General features: G+C 36.1%; 3 protein-coding genes across 4 annotated transcripts; 1 reads left to right on the plus strand and 2 right to left on the minus strand.

The window, feature by feature from the left end:
- Positions 1 to 6,573: 6,573 nt before the first annotated feature.
- Positions 6,574 to 8,011, minus strand: LOC149393133 (Bifunctional inhibitor/lipid-transfer protein/seed storage 2S albumin superfamily protein). Its single transcript, XM_089616787.1, has 4 exons — positions 7,624 to 8,011; positions 7,312 to 7,338; positions 7,141 to 7,188; positions 6,574 to 7,023 (listed from the first exon to the last, which is right to left on the minus strand). Exons 1-4 carry the CDS (start codon positions 7,952 to 7,954, stop codon positions 6,803 to 6,805), a joined length of 627 nt encoding a protein of 208 aa, XP_089472913.1. The 5' UTR covers positions 7,955 to 8,011; the 3' UTR covers positions 6,574 to 6,802.
- A 2,895-nt stretch (positions 8,012 to 10,906) lies between these two features.
- LOC149393134 (non-specific lipid transfer protein GPI-anchored 26-like) lies at positions 10,907 to 11,847 on the plus strand. 2 transcript variants are annotated; one of them, XM_089616788.1, is made up of 3 exons: positions 10,907 to 11,363; positions 11,487 to 11,543; positions 11,628 to 11,847. In XM_089616788.1, exons 1-3 carry the CDS (start codon positions 11,027 to 11,029, stop codon positions 11,738 to 11,740), a joined length of 507 nt encoding a protein of 168 aa, XP_089472914.1. In that variant the 5' UTR covers positions 10,907 to 11,026; the 3' UTR covers positions 11,741 to 11,847. The 2 variants fall into 2 exon arrangements, with proteins under 2 accessions (XP_089472914.1, XP_089472915.1); XM_089616789.1 differs by having other exon boundaries at positions 10,935 to 11,363; positions 11,622 to 11,847.
- On the minus strand, positions 11,592 to 14,272 carry PHP (PLANT HOMOLOGOUS TO PARAFIBROMIN). Its single transcript, XM_089616786.1, has 3 exons — positions 13,067 to 14,272; positions 12,550 to 12,632; positions 11,592 to 12,454 (listed from the first exon to the last, which is right to left on the minus strand). The coding sequence occupies exons 1-3, from the start codon at positions 14,133 to 14,135 to the stop codon at positions 12,362 to 12,364; spliced, it is 1,245 nt and encodes a 414-aa protein (XP_089472912.1). The 5' UTR covers positions 14,136 to 14,272; the 3' UTR covers positions 11,592 to 12,361.
- Positions 14,273 to 24,748: the final 10,476 nt, after the last annotated feature.

Below are 24,748 nucleotides of genomic sequence, written 5' to 3' on the forward strand. Positions count from 1 at the left end.
GTGACTATAAATCTATATTCAATTCAAAGTTACAAAACATTAAAAAAAAAATGATAAGCTTTACAATTGAGAAGTCATAATAAAAATCGTCCACAAGATCGATGTCGACGAATGTCTCTCGAGCTCATCTTGAATAAAGAGTCAAATATTTATCTATCATTAATGTCTCAACCATTTCAGAATTTAAACTACATTGTTTATCATCAATAGTGCATTCCGGGCTACTAAATACAGAATCAGATAAAACATTTGAGACCAAGATAATAGGTATGTCACGAGTTACAATGGACAAGATCGAAAACATGGTTTGGTGCTTCCTCCACCGCGCCAAGATGTCAAGATCTCGTCGTGTTCGAAGATTTCTTGAACCCGTGAGGTACTCAACCCATTTGGAGATGAAATTGAAAATACATTCATACTGATGCATTCCATGACTTGTTGATTTATTGCGCAGTGCTCTCAGTTCGGGAGGTTGTGCAATCCTCGTTTGATAAGTTCTGCAAAGATCATAAAAATCATTCTCAACCCTTGTATTTGAAGCCAGATTTTAAGATGGAGTGGTAAAGTTTGAAGCAATATGAAAATTTGATATAAAATTATATATTGTGTTTTGAAGTCATGTGAATTTGAGAGAAAAAGAAGGAAGATATGTGGGGTTCACTTGTACAAATTTAGGTAAAAATAAGTTTTTCACGGAATTTTCTAAGGGAATTATATTTAAGATATATGTTTTTCCTCACACTTTGTTTCTGCTAAATTTTTGTCAATCAAAACAACGCAAGAAAAATTTAAGGAAGTTATGTTTTTTTAATCTTATTTCAGGGTTTCTAACACCCCCTTAGGATGAAATTGTAATACGATTTTTATTACATCATGTATTTATTACACAGTTAATTAACCAATGTTCAAAATGCCGGTCATTTTCAGTAAAATTTGGTGAAAAAATCGCTGCCGATAGAAGTGCGGGCATCAAAAGTCATGTTTTTGTTTTGTCGTCACTCATATACCTTTTTTTGTCGTTTTTTTTAATCTTATTTTCATTTTAATGTCGTTTTTTTTACATATGTCATTTTTCTTACTTATTTTGTTACTTTATTTCCATACTAATTGGGCGGGCATCTTTATTTACTATGGGTCGAAAGTCTGCCGCAAAGCAAAATATTTTCTTTGAATAGGATATAAACTTGGGATATGATTGGATATCGTTTCTTACAATATGTACGTTATATTCTTTTAGAAAAATACCGCAAATATTAGATAAAAATCAATATAAAATGTATAAAAATAATTTTTTTATTATCATATCATACGAATAAAATTATCTATATCTATTGAGAAACAAATATGACTATCTAAGTAAATGAATGAATTAATATTTGAGACATTTTTATTAAACACAACCCTTCTACTTATTTTGTAGTTAATATAATGTATGGGCCGAGATAATTATAACTAAAATATATTTTTTTGTCTACTTAGTAAAATAATTTTATTTTTGTCCCCTGAACTATAGCACCTGCAACAATCTCTTGTTAGAATAATTTTGGGACTACTAATGTCATTAAATAAATGTGTTGGGTCATTATTAATTAAGTCAAAATTGATGTGGTCTAATTTAGAATAAAGTTTGTGACTTAAGGACATATTTGTCATGAAGTTATTATGTGGCTACCATAAGTGCTAATCTAATTTGATGAGGGGCCAAATTAGAAATAAGCAATAGTTATTAGTAACTGCTTGGCAGTTATTAATAACAGGGTAGGTCCCTGATTGCAGAACGTACGATAATTTTCTTGTATCCCCATCAACAAGAATACTCCAGACTCTCAGGCAAACTGCAATCAGAAGATCATCCCAACTCTTGGTGTTTGTAATCCATTGATTCAGGTACGCTTCCGCTATTAAGATCTATAGTTTGGTTTCTCTTGAATTGAATTAGGATTTCTTTTAGGGATTTAAAATCCTAACAATTGGTATCAGAGCATTCCTTATTTAATTCCTGAGAATTTTTGCCGATATTGATTGTGGTCTTTAGTCTGAGGTTTTTTAATTTCCTCTGGTTATCGACCCACTTTTGGTAATCAATGTCGGTTACAGTTAATAACTTTGGCTTGCGTTTTGCAATTTGCGATTTTGGTTGTTTTTTTGGTTATTTGCGATTACAGAAAAGTATCAGTTTTGTGTTATTAAACTTTGTCGCATATGACATCTTTATGACTCCCACGTTGATGCTTTTTAGTCTGTGATATTAATTATGTTTTTCAGTTCTGTGAGTGAATAATGGCATTGCATTGTTGTGATTATTCTAGTATTTTTTTATGTTCAATGGTCATACGTGACAATTACTTTTGTGTATAGCATATGTAAGGAAATATTACTTTCCTTTGTTTATTTAGTTGGATATTATAAACGTGTATTCAGTATATCCTTCTTTTGCTATACACGTTAATATCATTATGTCTTCACGCATGTGCATATTGAATCAGTTTATGCAATTGATTTAATATATATATATATATATATATATATATATATATATTGTATGCTTTATTTGATTAAGTCAATGCATAATATTTAGGCATTAGTGCATAATTATATATTAATGCACATATATGGCATGAAGCTTTAATAATTCAAATTAATGGTATATTATAAATAAATATTTGTCTATTATTTCTAATAAATAATTGAAACAAAAATGTCACCAAAGTGACCTCTCTTGTGTAGATTATTTATGAAGAATTTTAGATGTTGTGTATGTGTTAATTTATGCGGATACTAGTCGGCCCAAAGGAAGATTAGTGACTGGCCAAATTACATATACATATTTGTGATGATAAACATGTAACAATAGTAAAGTTTTACTTGTGAATAATTGATCGATCCAAAGATAGGTTAATTTTTCACGAGCCTTATTGTTAGTGTTTGATCATTACAACAAGATTACCATTAGCAGTTAATATCATTGTCCAAAGACTTGATATTGATGTTGCATTAGGTATCTTGGGATGGGATTTACCATTATTTGAATTTTATTGCTTATTAAGGTTAAATTTTTGTGTATATATGTTTATGTGATTGTATTGTTCTATTTCAGTTGTTGCTACTGTATCTGCTAATCTCAATTCGGTTCCAATCCTTAATGGTAACAACTTTAAGGATTGGAAGGAGAACATGATGATTGTTCTTGGCTGCATGGATCTTGACTTATCGCTTAGAATGGATAAGTCGGCTTCTCTTGCGGATGCGCTAGTTCCGCCGATGATAGGCGGATCTATGAGGAGTGGGACCGTTCTAACCGAATGAGTCTTATGATCATCAAGCGCGGCATACTTGAAGCTTTTAGGGGTGCGGTGTCTGAACAGATCACCAATGCCAAAGATTTTCTTGCCAAAATCGAAAAGCGCTTTGAAAAGAGCGATAAGGCTGAAACGAGCACTCTTTTAAAGAAGCTTATTTCAATGAAGTTCAAGGGCAATGAAAACATAAGGGAGTACATTATGGAAATGTCTCATATTGCTTCAAACTTGAGTTATCGGATGACTTGCTTGTCCATTTGGTCCTTATATCTCTTCCTCCTAAATTTAGTCAATTTCAGGTCAGTTATAACTGCCAGAAAGAGAAATGGTCTCTTAACGAGCTCATTTCATTTTGTGTTCAAAAGGAGGAAAGATTGAAGCAAGATAAGACTGAAAGTACTCATTTCGCAAGTACCTCTAAAAGTAAGAATCTTAAGAGGAAAAATGAGGATGCTAAAGATAAAGGTCCAGCACTACAGATTCCCTGTGCTTCGGCAATTGGGAGTCTTATGTATGCTCAGGTTTGTACGCGTCCGGATATTGCGTATATTGTTGGAGTTTTAGGCAGATACTTAAGCAATCCAGGTATGGATCATTGAAAAGCAGCCAAACGAGTCATGAGGTACTTGAAAAGAACAAAAGATCACATGCTCACATATAGGAGGTCAGACCATTTGGAGATCATTGGTTATTCTGACTCCGATTTTGCGGGATGCCAAGATAGTAGGAGATCCACATCAGGCTATGGTCTTTTTTGTGGTGGATGTATGTATAAGGCATCCAACTATGGTATATGGCTGATGAATTTTGTCACGGGGCTGCGAATTGTGGAAGGAATTGAAAGGCCGCTTAAGTTATACTGTGACAATAAATCAGCCGTAATGTATTCCAACAACAACAGGACCTCAACGAAGTCGAAACATATCGACATCAAGTTCTTAGTTGTTAAGGAAATAGTGCAAAGTGGACAGATTTACATAGAGCATTTAGGAACAAACTCCGTGATAGCGGACCCTCTTACAAAGGGTCTACCACCGAAGGTCTTTCAAGAACACACTTCTCATATGTGTGTTGTAGAGCTTCAGGATATCTAGATTCGGTGGGAGTTTGTTTATTTGTTTTATTTATGTTGTGTGCTTTATGTTTGCTTGTGTTGTTTCTGATCAGATTTATGATATTAGTTTATTACATTTTGCATATTCAGGATAAAGTTTGATCTCTTTAAAGTAGGATCGGATAAAATTGATATGAATAGATCACCTTGCATATAATTTTATCTACCACATATTCATGATTGATCTATGTCATTTGATTATATTGATGTATGTGACCATTGACGTGTTTAGTTGTGATTGATACAACGAAAACAACTTTGATCCTACATTGATGTAATTGATTGACGAGATTGTAATATGTCACATCATAATAATGACAATTTTTGCGCGCTAAGGTTGACACATTTATTTTATACATGCGTAGTCCAGTGGGAGATTGTTAGAATAATTTTGGGACTACTAATGTCATTAAATAAATGTGTTGGGTCATTATTAATTAAGTCAAAATTGATGTGGTCTAATTTATAATAAAGTTTGTGACTTAAGGACATATTTGTCATGAAGTTATTATGTGGCTACCATAAGTGCTAATCTAATTTGATGAGGGGCCAAATTAGAAATAAGCAATAGTTATTAGTAACTGCTTGGCAGTTATTAATAACAGGGTAGGTCCCTGATTGCAGAACGTACGATAATTTTCTTGTATCCCCATCAACAAGAATACTCCAGACTCTCAGGCAAACTGCAATCAGAAGATCATCCCAACTCTTGGTGTTTGTAATCCATGGATTCAGGTACGCTTCCGCTATTAAGATCTATAGTTTGGTTTCTCTTGAATTGAATTAAGATTTCTTTTAGGGATTTAAAATCCTAACATCTCTATCCTATTTTTTTTTCTTACGACCGTTCCCCTCGAATTTTACAAATGTTTTAACTATTTTTTTTTTTAACAGAGTTAGACACGTGTTAACATATAAATGAGTTTGAAATAAAATTTACCAATATACTCTTAATATATGTTATTAATACTTTTTTTAATCAAATATTATTATTAATATATATATATATATATATATATATATATATATATATATATATATATATTGATTAATAAAAATTTAAAGCATGCTCTTTCTCTTTTGAACATACAAAGAAAAAAAGAAGTTGTATAATGTTTATTTTTGTTTTTTGTTTAATTATCTTTAAAAAATTATAATATTTATCTGTTTGTGTTTAAAAAAAAATAAAGAGAGAGTAAATAAGGTTAAATATTTATTTTTAATGTTGAAAATGATTTAAAAAAATGAAAAAATATTATTTAAATATTTATTTTTAATATTAATAATGATAAAAAATGCAAATACAATTTTACACTTAAATTCTGTTAAATATTTGACGGAGGACTTGTTTTAAAAATAAAAAAAAATTAGAGGAGAACGGTTGTAAGAAAGAAAAAAAAAAGGTAGGATAGAGGTTGTTACATGTGTTATAGTTCAGAGTGTGAAGATAGAATTTATCCTTAAAATAATACATATTATGTGCTGAATATTCTATAGAAAATATTGTTACTTAAATATCATATATTTTACAAGCTTAAATAGAAAGGTATGTATGTATGTATGTATATGCTTTTAATATTATATATATATATATATATATTTAATGTATTATGCAACATATTTTCGTGCAGATTTTCATCGACTTGTCAATATTTTATGAAAAATTACATTTTTCGTTCGCAATTTTGTTTTTCTTCAGAATTTTAATAATTTTTCATTGGTATATTGATTTTTCATAAATCAAGAGCCCGAAACGATATCGAAAACGACATTTAAATCTTGTTAATTATATTAGATCTTTAAAATCACAAATAATACCTTATAAACATTAATCGGATTGGTACAATGCTCTTATGAGTTATAGTTAATTATCAAATACAACATTTTACTGGTAGCCAAAATTCATTTATTTTTCATAGCCAAAATTTATGGAGAAAATTATGGACTATTTGAATTCGAAATGAAGATTTGATTTACATGCAACATTTGACTGCTTGCTACTCATCTCATCTAGAGTTTCTAATGAAGATGACAATAATTATAGAAAGCACTTTTTTTATATCATTTTAACCTCATCATTTATATTCTTCATTTTTTATGTGGGATTTTCAATTCTAAATTTTTGTTGCCAAAAATCAAACACTATTACCCTCTGGTTCCTTGATCACCCAAATAAAATTCTCAAAATGAATTGAAATAGTCAAAAGAAGTACACACCGGTCCTAAAAATAATTCCCCAAACAAACTTAACGAAATAGCTATATTACAAGAATCAATCACCAAATCTAACTCTCAATAACTTGAAATCAACCCAAAAGCATTTATACTAATCACACACCCATAAAGAATATCATAAAACCATTCAAACTAAATCTCATAATGTTACAAACTAGACCAAGTACTTAATGACTAGAAATCCCATGGCAGATAGAAAAGTATAAGCCGAGAGGCCGTGTGAGGGAACCGCCGATGATGGCGTCAGAGAAGGGCGGCTTCCGGCAGTACCCACCGGAGATTCGGCTCCATCGGTGGTTGTGGGAGGGGGAGTCAAAAGTGGCGTGTCAGATTCTGGTGAGAGCGCCGGCGAAATGGGGACAGGAAAAGAAGAGCCTGCTCAACAAAATATGAATTCCATTAAAATAGGTACATAAAATTTTATGTCTTGTACTATGGTATTTAATTTTGATTTCTTTATGTATAGTAAATTAAAATGAGCATTTCTTTTACCGGTTGGACTAGCGGATGGAGACATAGTTGGTCCGAAGGAATTAGGGCCTGAAAAACACGATTTCATGACCAACAGAAATATTAATATTTTAATTAAAACACCACAAGTAATAGCGCATAAAGCACAATGACAATGGGAAAATTTGTTTAATGATAATATTCGATTACTACCTGGAGCAGGAATGGGTGCACCGGTTGCTGCCAAATAAAAAAAAAAAAAAACATGTCACACATAGAAAAAAAAAATAACAAAGTCTGATTATACATGTAATTTCTGTTATTATATAATTTCAAGTAATTCCCGCTAAATTAAAATCAAAGTGAGACACATTTAATTTGTTTTCCCTTCAACAGTAATTAATGCCCCACTACTATATAGTTGTCACATAAAATTAAAAAATAAAAAACGTGACAAATTTTTTCTTAAATTGAAAAAAAAAAAAAAAAATAGACGTTGATTAATGTCGTTGTTTCGAGTAATACCTTTGCATCCGAGTGGGACGCCGGGCATGTTGCAGGCGCGGGGTAGCGATACGGCGAGGGTGCGGTTGATAGGGACTTGGAAGGGGACGCTCCCGGTGACAATGAGGCACGCGCAGTCCATGCTCGACCCAGTCACCGCTCGAAGAGCGTCGCAGCAGTCTCGAGTCGGAGACGTCCCGTTCGCGGTGCTGTTCGTCAGAAAGCCGAGGCACGGCGTGAAGCTCGCGATCATCGACGCGTTGCACGGCGTGCTTATCTGGGCCCGAGAAGGGGTCGCCGAGAGGACCACCACTGCGATCATTATCGCCATCGATACGTGAAGACCGTCCATTTTTTTTTTTTTTTGGTTGATTGTTTTGTTTTTAGGAGTTGGGGAGATGAGAGTGAGATTTTGTTTTGGGGATTTGTTGTGGGTTTTTCTTCTCTTTTTTATAGGTGTGGAAATGAGTGGGAATTTGAAGTTGGTTTTGGAGCTCAACTACCTTAACAAACCTGTGAAAAGAGTGGGGGTTTTTATTTCAGCATTATCAGATTGAGATTGGCTTATTAAGACTTTTTGGCATGTGTTCTAAACCTAATGTGATGAAGTGTCACCTTTTATTATTTATTTATTTGGGGTATCACAATGTGAAATTCGCAAGCCTAGTCATTCATGTATGGAAACAAACTTCAGAAACATTCATCTGTTGTGGTCTACATGCTTTTTTGTGGTAAAGAATATACTAGAGCAGTTGAACCAACCAAAGGGGACTCAAATCCCAAAAAAAAAATCATGGGTTTCAGTGTATGAGAGCTTAGCTAAATCACTTTATCATCCGAGTTGGTTTTGTACCAAGAAATCACAATTTCATCAACCCTCTCCAACGTTGAAAAATTTCCTATGAGATAATAGTATCCTTGTTCGGTACGGTTCATAAACAAAATTTTCAGTACTGTTTCTATACTAATTATTGGATTTTTAAAAATTTGTCTTAGGATATTGGACTACATTTAAAGGGTTTATTTTTTTTATTTTTTTTTTATCACGTGATTAGTGTCAGAATTGTGTGTTTCGTTCTGATTTTACTGAAATTCTGGACTACACGGACTGGAACATTATGTTCCATTAAGTCCCGGAAGTCCGATAGGCCCGAAATCGAGCAAACCGGAGTACCAATCGCTCGTTTTGGCATAGATACTTCAATGCTCATCACTTAGCTTTCGAGTGAAAATGGTGCTTAAGTACATGTACTCTCATGCGAGAATTTAATAGATGATCATGATATGAGTCCTAATGATGATGATTGCGCGGATTAATGGTGGATTTATTTGTTATTGAATAATTACATGAATGAATTAGTTATTTTATTAATGAATATCTCTTTATAATTTTATTCCATGAAATTTTGACTCATTGCTATTTGATTGGCATTTGATTTTTCTTTTGGTGAAATATTTTGTTGAAATCTAGCTCGGCAGTTCGCCATCCCTTGTCACTTCGTCACCTCGCCTAAGCTAAGCCTCACCACCTCGCCTAAGCTAGGCTTCACCTCGTCACTTCGCCTTTCCTCCTGACAGGCGTGTCTCGGGAACCCTCACGTCTTGGAACCCATCTCACATGGGAAAAGTATTTCATTTATTTGTCATCATATTTTCAATGTTTTGTTCTCTGTGTAATATTTATTATTCTCTATTTCTTAGGCATAATTATTACACGTATTTATTACACTCTCATGTATCTAGTATATACTAATGTATCCACCATATGTATAAATAGGTGATACAAGTTCATATCAAATAATAAGAAATAACATTCAAAATCTCGGAACACTCTCTCTCTCTCTCATTTCCAACTCTTTTCTCTTTATTTCTACATATTTCATTGTTTTGAATACTTAACGTTGTCATGACTAAAGGTTTATGAATTCATTGGAGAATCTCCCGACCTCAAAAAAAAAAAAATTGCGATTTATTTGAATCAGACCGAATTATGGGTCAAGGTTGAAAGCCCAGTTCTTTGTACTCGGGCTTGAGAGCAGACAGCAGACATCATAGTTGCTCGAGCATGCACAATCACTCAAGACCGTTGGAAATCTTATATCGAAAAGAGGAAAAAAAAAAGACTAACATTGCTCATAAGACAATGTTGTTCATCTCATTACCAATTGATTTTGAGATAACACTTTATGATACTTAACATGGTATCCGAGCTCAATAAACTTAAACGAGTATCGATCCAATCTTGAGTCATTCGTAAATAGAGTAATCCGTTTGGTGTGTTAGAAATCGCACGTTTAAAAGTAAAACATGGGTAGCGAAATTTTGAGGCAAAACCCTAAAATACTTTATAAGAATGACCGAGGCACGTTCCGTCGTCCGGCTTTTTGGGTCTAGACTTTGCCACCCTTTTTATTTTTCTTTTGGGCTTTTGTGTGTTAAAAGGCTTCAACTTCGAAATTGTTCCAAAGTCCTCACTGCATTACAAGGAAACGACACGTCTCAACACATGACCTCGTTTGAAGACTGATTGATCTGGAGATTATTACATTGTCAATGCAAGTAAATGACTTCAATCATGACTGAAACGTTCTACAAGTTCCTTTTTTCTTGGCTTTTTGTTTTTAACCAATCCGAGCTAGCGTGTTGATTTACATTTAATTATCTAGCGTGAAAAGATAAATTTAGCAAATAATTAAAAATAAAAAAAAATAATAATAATCTACCACCTTACCATTTGCGACTATAAAAAGAAATATAAACATTTAAGATTAAAGAAAACAACCGTTAACCAATCTGATGGTAATTAATAAAGCGATGATTTTTATGATCATCTGTCAAATAACATGATAGATACTAATAACGCCATAATCTTTACGATCATAACTAATCTTCATTCATAATCAAGTAACTTGTTTTAAATTAGGACTATTTGTTAGAGCTCAAGATCTAAACAACAAAACCACACAACTAAAGCTAGGAAGTCAATTATCACACGTCAAAAGCTACCATCAATACAAAACAAGTGTCCTTGGAATGTTGACAACGTTCAAAAAATAGAAGTTGGTCACCAATATAGCCGCGTTCCCTATATCCGTTCACAACAAAGAGAAAAAAAAAGAAAAAGTCCTTAATTTAGGCAGCAAAAGAGATGTCAATTTCCGTATGAAATGAAGTTGAACCCAACTTTGCTGTCTCTCATCCAAAACATAACACTCCGTTCTGTTGAGAGAAGTAGGAAAAGTTGGTTCACCTGCGCATATAATATTCACACAAGCCAAAAAAAATTTTTGTCATTTTCTTATCTCCACTCCCTACAAAAACCCCTCCCAAGAACTCTCTTCAGTACCTCAGCACAAAACAAAACAAACAACAAACAACCCCAAAAAAAAAAAAAAAAGAGAATTCATTTCACAAACCCCTTGAAATGGCGATACAAAGAACGGGTTTTTTCCTTGGCCTCGTGGTGGCGAGCATGGCATTGTTGGGGTCGGTTTCGGGTCAGTCGAACGGGAATGGATGCACGGGCGTTCTGGTGAGCCTGTCGCCGTGCCTGAACTTCATCAGCGGAAACTCGACCGCCCCGTCTCCGAGTTGCTGTTCTCAGCTCGCCACCACGGTCCGGTCTCAGCCACAATGCCTCTGTCAGGTTCTCAGCAGCGGCGGTGGCGGCTCCACCATGGGCATCCCCATCAATCAGACTCAGGCCCTCGCTCTCCCCGGCGCCTGCAAAGTTCAAACCCCGCCCATCAGCACCTGCAATGGTAAAATAATAATAATAATAATAAAAAAATTGATATCAACGAATCCCGCGTGGATGTTTGTAGTAAAGTACTAATATGTGCGAATGATTTTTTTTTTTTTTTTGTTGTGTGTTTGTGTCGCAGGAGCTGCTTCGCCGTCCGGCTCTGCTTCTGACACGCCGGTTTCCAACACTCCTTCAGGTACCCAAAAGAAATAAAAGAAGAAGAAAAAATTGATGTGTTTTGTAATTTGTGATGTAATTTTTTTATTTTTGGTAGGAACAGGATCGAAAACCGTACCTACGACAGAGGGTGGATCTTCTGATGGAAGCTCAACCAAGGTGTCGATGTCGCTGCTCTTCTTTGCTTTCCTTTGTGTGGCCTATGCTTCAGCCTGAGTACCTGTGCTTGTGATTTACGTTCATCTAGTTTTTTACACACAGATATGTAGTATTTATTTCTTAATAGAGACCCTTTGTCAGGGTTCATGATTGTTTCTGTATTCTATTCTATGGTATCAATAATACGGTTTCTTTTTTTCTTTAAAAAAAAAAAAAAAAATAGCCTATTGTTCAGATATGAATATCAATAAAATTATGAACCAACCACATATAAACAAACAAACAAGCAAGCAAAAAAAAAAAGAAAAAAAAGGAAAGTTGTAGACGAAATCTATAAGTATCTTATTTCATCTTTGCAAAAGTTCTGAATAGTTGTCGCAGTGATACAAGGGCTGTGTAGTTAGAGAGAGAATTCATAATTAAACAAGCTATATTCACTTTTCTGTGACGAAACAGACCCACCAATCTAAGAGGGACAAAACCACCAATTGTTTTCGCCGAATAAAAGCAAATGTTCTTAGGGACTATTCTAATACTCTGCTGATTGATTCAAGTCTGTAGAACCGATCCGAGTTAACTATGGCCCAAGAAACTGTAAAACTCTGGCTCACTCTGCTGATTACAAAAAGTGTTCGCCGCTATCATGTACCGACTATTCTCGCCGGAAATTAACGCACATCAAGCGTGTGAGCGTGATCGTACAAAGTCCTCTAATCTATCCCAAACCTCCAGTGCTGCAGCTCTATCTTGGTGTCGCTTGTTCTTACTGATCTGCTCATTAGAGAATCGAAACATGTCATAAGATTACAGATTCAAACCTTTGATTCAGCTAGACTATGGTAAAGTAAAACAGAGAGATTGCTTACCGAGATGATCTTCACATTCCACTGCTTCACAGTCTTTGCCGACTCTATGCTGTCGTCCTCAAAACGCATGAAAAATCCCTTAACTGCATTGTACAATATGCTGAAATTAGGTATTGTAAAAGCACATATGAAATCAAGATCATATCCAGCTGTAGAGCTTGCCATCATTCTAAAACAAATACAAGCCACTCAGGTCCTAAGATAAAAAGTTAGAAACATAGTAATGTGGTTCCATTAAAGAAAAAGCCCCCTATTCGTAAAATTCAAAACAGGCTTCTATTGCGACGTTCAGCGTGACATAAAGGTAATCCCTTGAAATTCCAAGAAAACATAAATCAACCACCAATTCTACATTAATCAATCTACCAAATCCTGGAGAAACAATGAGATTAAAAATCGTCCAATCAGACTTCACACACACTTATCGAGTCGCCATACAATACCAAGAAGGCCGATTCTTAAACTCTATTCCTAAACTTCAAAACCCATTTATTTAAATGAAGAAAAAGAAACTTACTCTTGTTGAAGATCTCAACATGGTCCTTGAAAGGCCAGTCCTTGAACTGCCACTCCTTTCCGAGCACGAACACAGCCACGACCCGGTCCCAATCCTCCGCCTTGAGCGCGGACGGCTTATCACGCACCTCGTAAGCCGTGACCACACGATCCCTGTCGCGGCTGAACTTCTTCTGAACCGTAACGCAATCGGGTTTCGGACCCTTCATCTGCTTCGCCTTCACGTCCGTCGGCACAAAAACCCCGTCCTCCAAAAACTCCCTCACGTTGTATATCGTGATCAGAGTCTGGAAAGCGCTCGGGACCAAGATTATCGGAACCCCGTCCCCGACCTTCCCTCCCTTCAAGTGCTTCGCCTTCGGGGCCGATGGGTCGTACCCGGAATCGTCTCCGAACCCTCCGATCCCTCTCTCGTCGGCGCTCATAAGCCTGCTCTTCGCCACGAGACCGTCTTTCCTCTGCTGAGACTCCATTCTCTGCCTCTCTTCCTCTCTCCTCGTCGAAGCCGTCAGAACCATGTGAAAGTTCCTTCCTTTGCACTCCAACAAGGCTTCCCTGTCCTTCAACGGTCTCTCGCTGGCCCTAATCAGAGCCATGAAATCAACCTTCTCCGATTCCGCCGGCGATTTAGCTCTCCCGGCGTCCTCCACTGCATCCCCGTCCACAACAATCGGTGCCGCGGCGGATTCGTCGGGTCTGTACTCTTCTCCGGCGGAGGGAACCGAATCGGGAAACCTAGGGTTTTGCGGGACGAGAAACTCGATGGAATCGGAGTTCGAGACCTTACCGGAGAGGTATTCGAATAACGGCTTCCGATCCGGGAACGTCACGGCGGCGATCCCTTGTGCGCGGGCAATCTGGAGGTAGTCCGTGTGCCTCACGTGGTGGTTATTGATGTAGTGAACTAGGGTTTCGAGAATGTAGAGATTGCCTTGTTTGGACCGGAAAGCGGTCGAGGTCGAGCAAGGGAACGAGTACTCCGAACCGAACCGGAACTCGTCGCCGACCCGGACGATCTTCTCGAGCTCGCCGCGGATCGTGAACTCTCGAAGGGCTGAGAGTGGGTCCATTTTGAGGGAGCGGTGGTGGAGATGGAAAATTCGACGACGGCGGAGGGGTATTTCGGGAATTCGGGCGGGAGATTATATTTTAATCGAGCTACTGAACTTTAGAAAGATCCTAATTTTAGTCCTCTCGCGATTCTTTTTTCGCTGATGTATATATATATAGCCTTATACGATTTACTACTTACTCAACTTTTAATAAATATTTGGTAAAGTAAATATTTGGTAAAATAGTAAACTAGAGAACCGTAAATTATTTATAGAGATTTATAACTAATTAAGTCACTTTTAAACGTGTGATTTTGGATCTAACTGATAATTTTTAGGGATATAGTCAAATGACTTATGTAGTAATAATTAGGGAAAATGTCAACAACATCCACTGTGTTTAATCGAAATGCGAGATTTATCCATTCGATTTCTAGAAATATCAGATATATCCCTTCAGTTTAATATAAATGATATATACCTCCCCTAAAAAATGTTATATTACAAATTTCACCCTTTTCGTTTATTTTTCACAAAAAATAATTTGAAGTCCCCAAAATACCCTTGATAAAATAAATATTTATTTACTATTTTATTAAAAAAAAAATTAAAATCTCTCTATATAAAAAAAATACTTAACTTTTTATAAAGAAAATTTTTTAATTTAATTTTTTTGTATATATAATAGAAAATAAAAAAAAAATTCATTAAGGGTATTTTTAGGAGTTCAAATTATTTTTTTGTAAAAAATAAACGAAAATGGTGAAATTTGTAATATAACATTTTTTAGGGGAGGTATATGTCATTTATATTAAACTGTAAGGATATGTCTGATATTTCTAGAAATTCAAGGGATAGATCTCGCATTTCAATTAAACACAATTGATATTGTTGATATTTTCCCTAAGAATTAAGGTCCGATTTGCCCTTATTTATGAACAAATTCGTCACTTTATCTCTCCTATTTTATTTCAAATAATTATTTTGCATCAAAACTTCAAAAATTCGTCGAAATTGAGTGATTCCAAATCCTACGGATTAGTGACGCCAAGATCTTCAAAAATAGATTCATCATGTTTAATACCATAAATGTAGAAAAATCACGTTATTACCTTAAATATGGAAATAACTGAAATTTATCAAAAAAAAAATAAATGGAAACGTAAATATGATGCATTAAACATAAGTTTTCATCAAATACAATGGTCTATTTGAAGATCTCGACGCCACGAATTTTTAGGATCTGAAATCACTCAATTTCCCTAAGAATTAAGGTCCGATTTGCCCTTATTTATGAACAAATTCGTCACTTTATCTCTCCTATTTTTTTTCAAATAATTATTTTGCATCAAAACTTCAAAAATTCGTCGAAATTGAGTGATTCCAAATCCTACGGATTAGTGACGCCAAGATCTTCAAAAATAGATTCATCATGTTTAATACCATAAATGTAGAAAAATCACGTTATTACCTTAAATATGGAAATAACTGAAATTTATCAAAAAAAAAAATAAATGGAAACGTAAATATGATGCATTAAACATAAGTTTTCATCAAATACAATGGTCTATTTGAAGATCTCGACGCCACGAATTTTTAGGATCTGAAATCACTCAATTTCAAGGTCGTATGAGAAAGATACGAATTTTTGAAGTTTTGATGCAAAAAAAAAAATTATTTGAAAAAATAGGAAAGAAAAAGTGACGAATTTGTTAATAAATAAAGGCAAATCAGACCTTAATTTTTGCCACGTAAGCTATTTGTCTATATCTCTTTGTAAAAAATGTGCTTTAACTCTATACTCTCCTCTAATTTTATTTTCCCTTTTTATTTATTTTTTTAGCCCGGATCAGAAAAAATAAGAAATTACCTATATATCCATCATTTAACACTCTTTAAAAAAATAAAAATAAACACTCATCTCTCACGCTCCTTCTCCCACGTCTCCAATCCTTTCTCAAATGCCTAAACTCAGAAGAGACCCAATATAGAAAAAGAAGAAGGAAAAAAACCTGTCTCTTCTTGGCCATGCTATCACAACTCTTAGTCCCCGACGAAGCAATCTCCGACTGATCAAAATCGAGAGCCATGTTAGATTTTATTTTATAAAGTCATCGTATGTGTGTGATCCAAGTGTAATACCAATTAGTAGGCTTAATATATAATCAAATTAAATCTTATTGATTAACTAAAATAAAGATAATTTCTCTATATACCCGTAGGTCTATATAACGAGAAGCTCTAGGGATTGCTCAGCTCTCAATCCATTACGTTGTTTTTCTCAGCCATAAAAAGCTAACGGGACGAAGTAGAGAAAAAAAAAAAGTTGTGATTTTCATTTTCATTTTCATTTTGAAGAGTGTGTAAATATATATATACATATATATATATATATATATATATATATATATATATATATATATATATATTAGAACAAAAAAAAGATAAAATATAGAATGAAAGATGTACTGAAAGAAATTATACTAACAATGAAAAAAGGAATATGTTGATTCTTACCGATGTCATTAGAAAACTTCGTAGGGCTTCTTAGTAGGAAAAAATGGAGATTCAAGATAGAGAATCGAACGAAGCAGATAAGAGAAGTCGTGATTTTCATTTTTATTTTGTTTTGTGCTTGCTTTTCAAGTGTTCGTTCGAGAATTAGGCTATTAAGATACACCAGTTTTGCTGTTTTATTATTTTGTTTTTCTCGTTGTTGACCTTGGCGTTATGATTTTCTTATGGTCATTAATTGCTACTAAGAAAGTTCTGATACTTCCATGCTGTTAGCACCTAGAGCTTATTTATTTTATTATTTTATTGCTGATAGATTTTTTTTTTAAAGCAGCTTTGCTACGATGGAGATTGAACCCACGACCTCCACACAGGAGGTAGTGTGGAATTACCACTAAGCTATCCTAGGTACCACTTTTATTGCTGATAGATAAGATTTGAAATTCGCTAAGATATAATCGCATATGCTTTAGCTATAGAAAAGCTTAAGAAAAAATAATCAAAGTTTATATAGGAAGATAATTATAATTCGTAACTTAGCAATAGCAGTATCAATCAAAGTTCTAATTTTTTTTTTTTTTTTGTTAATTTGAGGACACGGTATGAACCTTGAGGACACCGTGTGAGTATTTTGTTAATTTATGCCTTGGTGGTTATTTTTTTTAGGTATTCCAATGAGTCCTAGTTTTTGCCAATCCATTATAGAAGCGAAAAAACAATAAGAAGAAAAAGAATAAGAATTGCTGAACATCGCCTTCACTTCTGGACCGATAGCCGCTGATTATCAAACGTCTCAAGCGTTCCATAAAAACTGATATTATGATCAACCATATTTGATTCAGAAATGTACCTCCTCCATCCGTGAATACCGTAACAAATAAGATGAGAATTAACACGAGCACAACACAATCTCAAACACAATTTCCAAGCACAATTTCACATAATTTCCGACCACTTACCATCACACAATTTCACACAATCTCAAAACTATCAGATTCTCAAACAATATCAAACACAATTCACAATCTCAAACAATCTCAAACACAATTTCACACAATTTTCGACCATTTACCATCTCAAACAATCTCAAACACAATTTCAGCCAAAACTATCACAATCTCAAACACAATTTAGTTAACAAAAGTACAACCAACAACCAGAGATGTTACTAGACATACACATATTAATTTCTCAAGCATCCTCGTCACAATCTCTACTTAACCAAAGTAAATGGAAATTAACACAATTTTCTGACCATTTACCATCTCACAATTTCACACAAATTCACACAATTTCACAACTATCACATTCATGAAACCTAAAACGGTACCCATTAAATCGCATAAATGAAAGACAAATACAAACCTTCGAAGGTGGGTTTCAGGCCACGGTGGGGCTTCTTCGTGTTCACCTTGGCCGACAATCGTTTTCCTTTTCCAGGCATGCGGAGAAGGGTTTGGCGTGGTCGCTCCGGACTCCTCCGGTTGTTTGGGCCCTGTCGTCCTAGGACTCTTTCGCTTTGTGGGTTCGAGAATAGGGTTGAGTGGGTCAGACATTGCAACTTGAGGGACTGGTTTCGTGAAGTCGTGTTCGGGCAAGGGTTTTGGTCACGATTTTGGGTGAGCTTGAATGAGAGAGAGAGAGAGAGAGAGAGAGAGAAAGAGAGAGAGTGAGACTGGTTTCGTGAAAGGATTCATGTTCGGGGTGGGTTTCGATCGCGATTCAGAGAAGAAGAACAATTTCTTCTCTCGGTGATTTTGGGTGAGTTTGAATAAGAGAGAGAGAGAGAGAGAGAGAGAGAGAGAGAGAAGGAGAGAGAGAGAGAGACTGGTTTCGTGAAGGGATTCGTGTTCGGGGTGAGTTTCGGTCGCGATTCAAAGAAGAAGAACGGTTTCTTCTCTCGGTGATTTTGGGTGAGTTTGAATGAGAGAGAGAGACTGGTTTGAGACTCGGTTAGGGGGAGAGAGAGAGAGAGAGAGAGAGAGAGAGAGAGAGAGAGATAAATTAAGAGAAGAGAAATAAAAAAAAATTATTCGGAATATAATAAAATGGTATTAAATGAGGTATTAATTAGTTTGGAGATGGTAGGTGTGAGATTGAAAGAAAATTTTAAGTTGAGAGTAAACTTGGTTTTTCACAAGAGGCTAACTTGTATTTTTGGCCAAAATTAAGTTTTGGGGGATTTTTGGAAAAAGTTAGTGAGAATGTGGTACTTTGAGCAATTTGCATAATTTTTATTTTAATATGTAAATTTTCTAAAGATGAGTAAAATTTTTATTTTATTTGACATAATGTATTAGATATAATATAAATATATGATTTTCATTCGAGTTAAAACGACATTTGTCGATAATTATAATTTGAAAAAACTAAACAAAACGAACCCGATTATTTTTGGGTTGGTTTGATTTGATTTTACCTTTCAATCGGGTTGATTTGAGTTTTAAAACTAAAAAATTAATCGTAACGATTTGGATTACCAGCACATGAAAAAACCGATTAATCATAATTCAACCCAATAACACACCTAATTTTAATCTCCTTTACTAAAAAAAACGTAAAGGCGACGTACCAACAAATATTTATATATAAAAAAAAAAAATCACCAAGTAAAGCTCTAAGTTAAAAAGAAAAAAGAAAAATAAAAGAAAAAGTAAAGCTCCACTGATACCAGTACGATTATTAAAAAAAAATACCTGTACGATTGAAAACCTCTCGTCGGAGCTCCCACCGTACCGTCTCATCGTCACGACCACCAGGTGTGTTCATACTCTTAGTTTCAGTTTTTTATTTTATTTTATTTTGTTGACGTGTTGATTAGTATTGCTTGAATTTCCTATTTCGTTGCGAAAATTGATGTGTTTTTTTACTCGAGATTAATTTTTGTTATTTTTAGTTTATGTAATTTGAAATCGTCTAAAATTCAAATTCCGATTTTGACCAAGTCTAATGAAGATATACCAAGCATAGAATTCCAGGGTCCCTGATTTTAGGGCATAGATGATGGTTTTTGGGGAGTTTTGTTGTGGCTTTTGACTTAGAAGTTTAGGGCAACAGAAATTGTAAGACGATTTCAACAATACTCCTCTCCGTGTGGCGCCTCCACAGTCTCCTTCATGTTTGAGGTAAGTTAGATTTAGGGTTCGAATTTCAAGAGAGGAAATAGTAGGGTTTCTTTCTTTAAAGTCCGATTTTTTTTAGGGAAAGAACTGATGATTTAATATCCTTGAGAATACACGGTTCCAGCCACGCAGGGCTTATCAAACACCACAAATCAAACTCTAAGCGATCAAGTCGAGTCTTAGCAATACAATTTGCAGCCTCATTGCAGGCCCGAGGCGCCCAAAAATAGGTGATAGATTGAGAGTCTAAACAATTCAAAATACCGTGAATCAACGGACCTTGGAGACATCGGGTGTTCCGGTTGTGGACAAGCTGCGTAGCTCGTTGGAAGTCCGACTCCACCGCCGCAATACGCCACCCGTAAGCTTGGACAAAGCGCAGCCCCTCCGCTATAGCCCGGCACTCCGCCGTGAGCGCCGAGTCCACATCCTTCATGAGGGTGGCCATCACCCCCACCACCGCGCCTCGATGGTCACGAACCACTCCGCCTATAGCCGCTCTGTTGGTTGCTGCATCCCACGCGGCGTCAACGTTAAACTTCAGAGATTTAACATCCGGCCGAGCCCACGCTTCCCGACGCGGTCAAGGGCGCGAGGCCCCCACATCCATCTTCCCCGAGTGGGTTTTGAAGCTTGTGAGCCAGCTAGCAACATCGTTCACCCACGCCTCCGGAGGTCTGACCTGGTCTTCAAAGAGCCGCCGGTTCCGGTCAGACCAAGCAGCCCAGACCAGCCCGCAGAAAAATTCCAGGTCCGACACCAACAGACACTCCGCCGCTCATCTACAGATTTCCTGGAAAGGTAGCGGCCCGGTCTTCTCAACCCATCTTTGCAGCGACGACGCCCTCCAAATAGCCTGAGCGCGGTCACAACTCCACGTGGCATGGAAGGCGTTCTCCGGGAGCTCACCGCAGAAATTACAGAAAGGGAGACAACGTACGCCACGTCTCTGGAGGTTCCTACATGTCGGGAGAGAGTCGAACCTAGCTCTCCACATGAGGTGTTTGATCTTCGGGGGGATCGTCAACCCCCATGGTCTCTTCCACCAATAAGAGTTAGAGGCCGAGGAGGAGGAGGGTTCCTGAATTTCCCCGACCATCGCGAGTTGATAACCGGAGCGGACCGAGTAAGCCCCATCTTCTTCGTAGTGCCACACTAAGCGGTCACGAGCCATACCTTCCCCTATGGGAATCTTCATCACCGTCTCGACGTCGTAGGGAACCAAAACCGCCTCCAAGAGCCCACGATTGATGATGATGATTCATTTTTCTTCTATGTGTTGATTCTTACTCTTATCTTGCTGTCTGAAATATAAAGCTGATTTTGGGATACGAGAATTTATGGACTTACTCTACGTATACAAATCTTTATAGTTTGTGCTTGGGGTAATCAAGAACGAGGGTGTTATCTTTTCCCTTTATGATTATCTAAATTGAAACTGAAAAATGAGGGCTTTTGAACTTTTGGGTTTCTGTTGGGACAAGAATAGTGTTGGAAATGATTATGGGTTTAGAAACATTTCTATGCATGTCTTGTGTAGTGGAATTTCGAAAAAAAAATCATTATATCTATCGAAAACATTTTATAGAAACCATTAGAGGAAACGTACACGTTTATACTAGATTTGTACCACTTGGAAAAAAAAAAAACAGACCGAATGGCATTGATCCAAGATCAATGCTGATTCTCCATAGAAGCTCTTCATATTTTATGGAACAAGACTCCAAGAGCTCCTCAAGAACACCAAGCTACCACACAAGTAGATTCAACACTATAAACTCAAAGTATACCAAAAGGACATAATTGTGGGCTAACAGCGAACATAGTGTTAGAAAATCAAAATTTCAGAAACACAAAGCACAAATAGTATCTTAGCCTTAAGACTCAGAAGACAGAGAAGGGAGCACGACCAAAATAAAGAAGAAATGAATTCTAATTGAATGGCTTAATTATTTTCTCTTTCCTTTCCTTTAAATACAAAAATCAAAACTAATTTGAATTTTGCAAGTGTCTTTTAATCCAATTATTTAGGATTCAACCAAGACCAGGTAGGCTGGATTTAAACGTCTCCCGGACTTGTTATACACAGTCATAATATATCACAAGAGAAATTTTATTTTTTAGACCTAAAAGTTAACAAAATATCGAGACTAGACCTCATATTTTAAAAATATCTTAAAATGGACTTTTGTCCCAATTTCGGATAAAAATGTCATTTTGAACAAATAAACTCATTTCACTTTACTCTCTATCTTCTCAATCCCTCATTTGGTCTTTCACGCTCGATTCCAACGAGATACAACTAAATTCGACGAGATACGAGGGAATCTGACGAGCTATGATGACTTACGATGATAAAGTTTCACGTGAATTTGACCTTTACCGCTTAAAATGCCCAAAAAGTTTGAATTTTATCGTATCTTATTGTATAACATCATATATTGTCGTAAGGTATCGTACACTATCGTACATTGTAGCACAACTTCATTTGTATGAATTTTATCGTACATTATATTTTTAATGTATCGTATCTCATCGTATTGTATAATAATTTACGAGGAGATACGATACATTATAATAATTATAATGTACGATAAAATTAATCCAAATGAAATTCCGTTATAATGTACGATACCGTATGATGCTATACGATAAAATTCATATTTTTTTGGGCATTTCAAGCGGTGAAGGTCAAATTCACGTGAAACTTTGCCATCCTAGGCCATCATAGCTCGTCGGATTCCTTCATATCTCGTCGAATTTTGTTGTATCTCGTCGGAATCGAGCGTGAAAGACCGAGTGTGGGAATGAGAAGAACGGTTTAAAAAGGCGTAAACGGTAACCGAGGCTGTTTCTGTTTTCAAGGCGAGGCGTAAGCCTCAAGGCGTATCAAGGCGTAAGCCTTGATAATTAGGCTTAATTCAAAATAATTTATAAAATCTGAAATAATCCCAAAAAATTTGTAGACTTATAATGCTTAGTTCAACTGATAGATTAAATTAAGACTATAAATAACTAAAAATTAAACATTTCATCATAGTCACTGTCATGTTCTTCGTGATCCGCGAAACTATCATCATCTTCTGTGTCCTCATCAAACACCATAGTTCCGTTGCCTATACATGATAATATGTTATTAAAGGTATCAAGCAAATTACAAAAAATAAATAAAAAAACATAGAACTTAGTTGATCAAAGTATAATTACCTCTCGCCTTCTTGGTTGTTCTTCCTCCATCGCTTTGCTTCTTTCTTTTGGAAGAAGAAGCATTTGTTCCATTAGTCTCATTAACTTCTCCGCTCTCATCTCCACTTCCATCTTCATTTTGATCCTCATTTTCAAATAGCCATTCATCATCGGAAGCCATGTCGTCAACGATCAAAGGATCAAATTCCTCATCACCGTTACTTTGTCTATTCTTTAGCTTCATGTGACGATCTTTCAATCTCTTATTAAACATGACATATACCAACTTGTTCATCCTAACGTGTTTGATAGCGTAATAGAGCCGCTCTCATGCCAAACAACCCTTTCCTCAACTTAAAATCTTCAAGTTGGTCAATGGCTTTCACATAATCCGCATCGGGAATAAGCCTACCCATGCACGCATAAAGACCCATTTTAACATCTTATCAACAAAGTAGTTAGGGCTATAGTGAAGATGCGGGTTCAAGAAGTAAGCAGCCGCATGAAGTTCGTGATGTAGTTAACGTTCCCATTTCACATCTATGATGTCCCAAATCTTTTTGTAGATGCTCTCTTCTCCTTTGAATTCCTTAGATATCTCTTCCTTTGCTTTATCCTTGCCATCATAGATGAATCCCATTGCCGGAGCCTTTTCACCGTCTACCATCCTCAACACTTTAACAAAAGGCCCGGTGGTTTTGAGCATATGTTTCTCCTCGCCAAAAGAAATCATCTTTAACTATGATTTTCTTCATTGTTTCCCTTCGGCTTTCTTTGCCCACGTATTAGAAGCCCATTCTTTGGAAGCAAACATGGCTTCTAAAGGTTGCCTCAACTCCTTAAACCTTTGCAGAGTAAAAAAGGTTGTGGCGAATCTTGTGACGGTCGGCCGAACAATTTCTTTCTCGGTGAACCTTCTCATCAAACTCAACACCCATGAATGATTATAGATGAACTTGGCCGCGGTCTTTGCTTTGTGTAAAGCATTTCGATGTTACAGAAACTCTCAAATTTTCTCAAGCATGAATCGATGTAATGAGCCGCACATGGCGTACAATAAAGACACTTTCTTTTCTCCATCAACTTTTTGCCTACGGATTTATATGCACTCGCATTATCGGTCACAACTTGGACAACAATTTCCTCTCCGACTTCTTCAACCACGTCGTCAAGCATCTTGAACAATAAATCCGCATCTTTGACATAAGCTGATGCATCGATAGACTTAAAAAAAACCGTACCATATAGATTGTTGACGAGAAAGTTGATGATGCCTCTTTGTTTGATGTCCAACCACCCATCTGACATTATTGTTACGTCGATCTTGGCCCACGTAAGCTTCACTTCATCAATCGCCTTCATCGTTGTCTTTACTTCCTTTTCCAAACACCATGTCGTATCTCATACATGGACGGCAAAGTTAATCCTCGACCGAAATTCCCAACAGAGCGCATCATACTAATGAATGATGGATTCCTTACGACATTGAATGCAATTCCATTTTCGTAAATGAATCGCGTTATGTCGAGGGCCACTCTATTCCGATACTCTTTCCCTCACAAATCTGCCCATCGGTCCTCGTACACCACGATCGGGCGCAAAGAAAGGCACATCCCCGGTAGAAGAACCACCCTCTTGAAAAGAACCAAAATACGAACCATTGGCTATCTACTCCTCTTTGTTTATTGCAGCCATCTCTTTCGAGGCTCTAGTACCGTTAAGATTATCGGCACATAGCTTCTTGACTTCATCTGTGACCTTGTCGCATGGTGCGACATTATTGTGAATCCCGGCGAGATAATCTTTCAC

The sequence above is a fragment of the Urtica dioica genome, chromosome 6 (assembly GCF_054948205.1).
Source record: "Urtica dioica subsp. dioica isolate 48M chromosome 6, U.dioica_male_clone48M_v1_H2, whole genome shotgun sequence".
In the NCBI taxonomy this organism is placed as follows: Eukaryota; Viridiplantae; Streptophyta; class Magnoliopsida; order Rosales; family Urticaceae; genus Urtica; species Urtica dioica.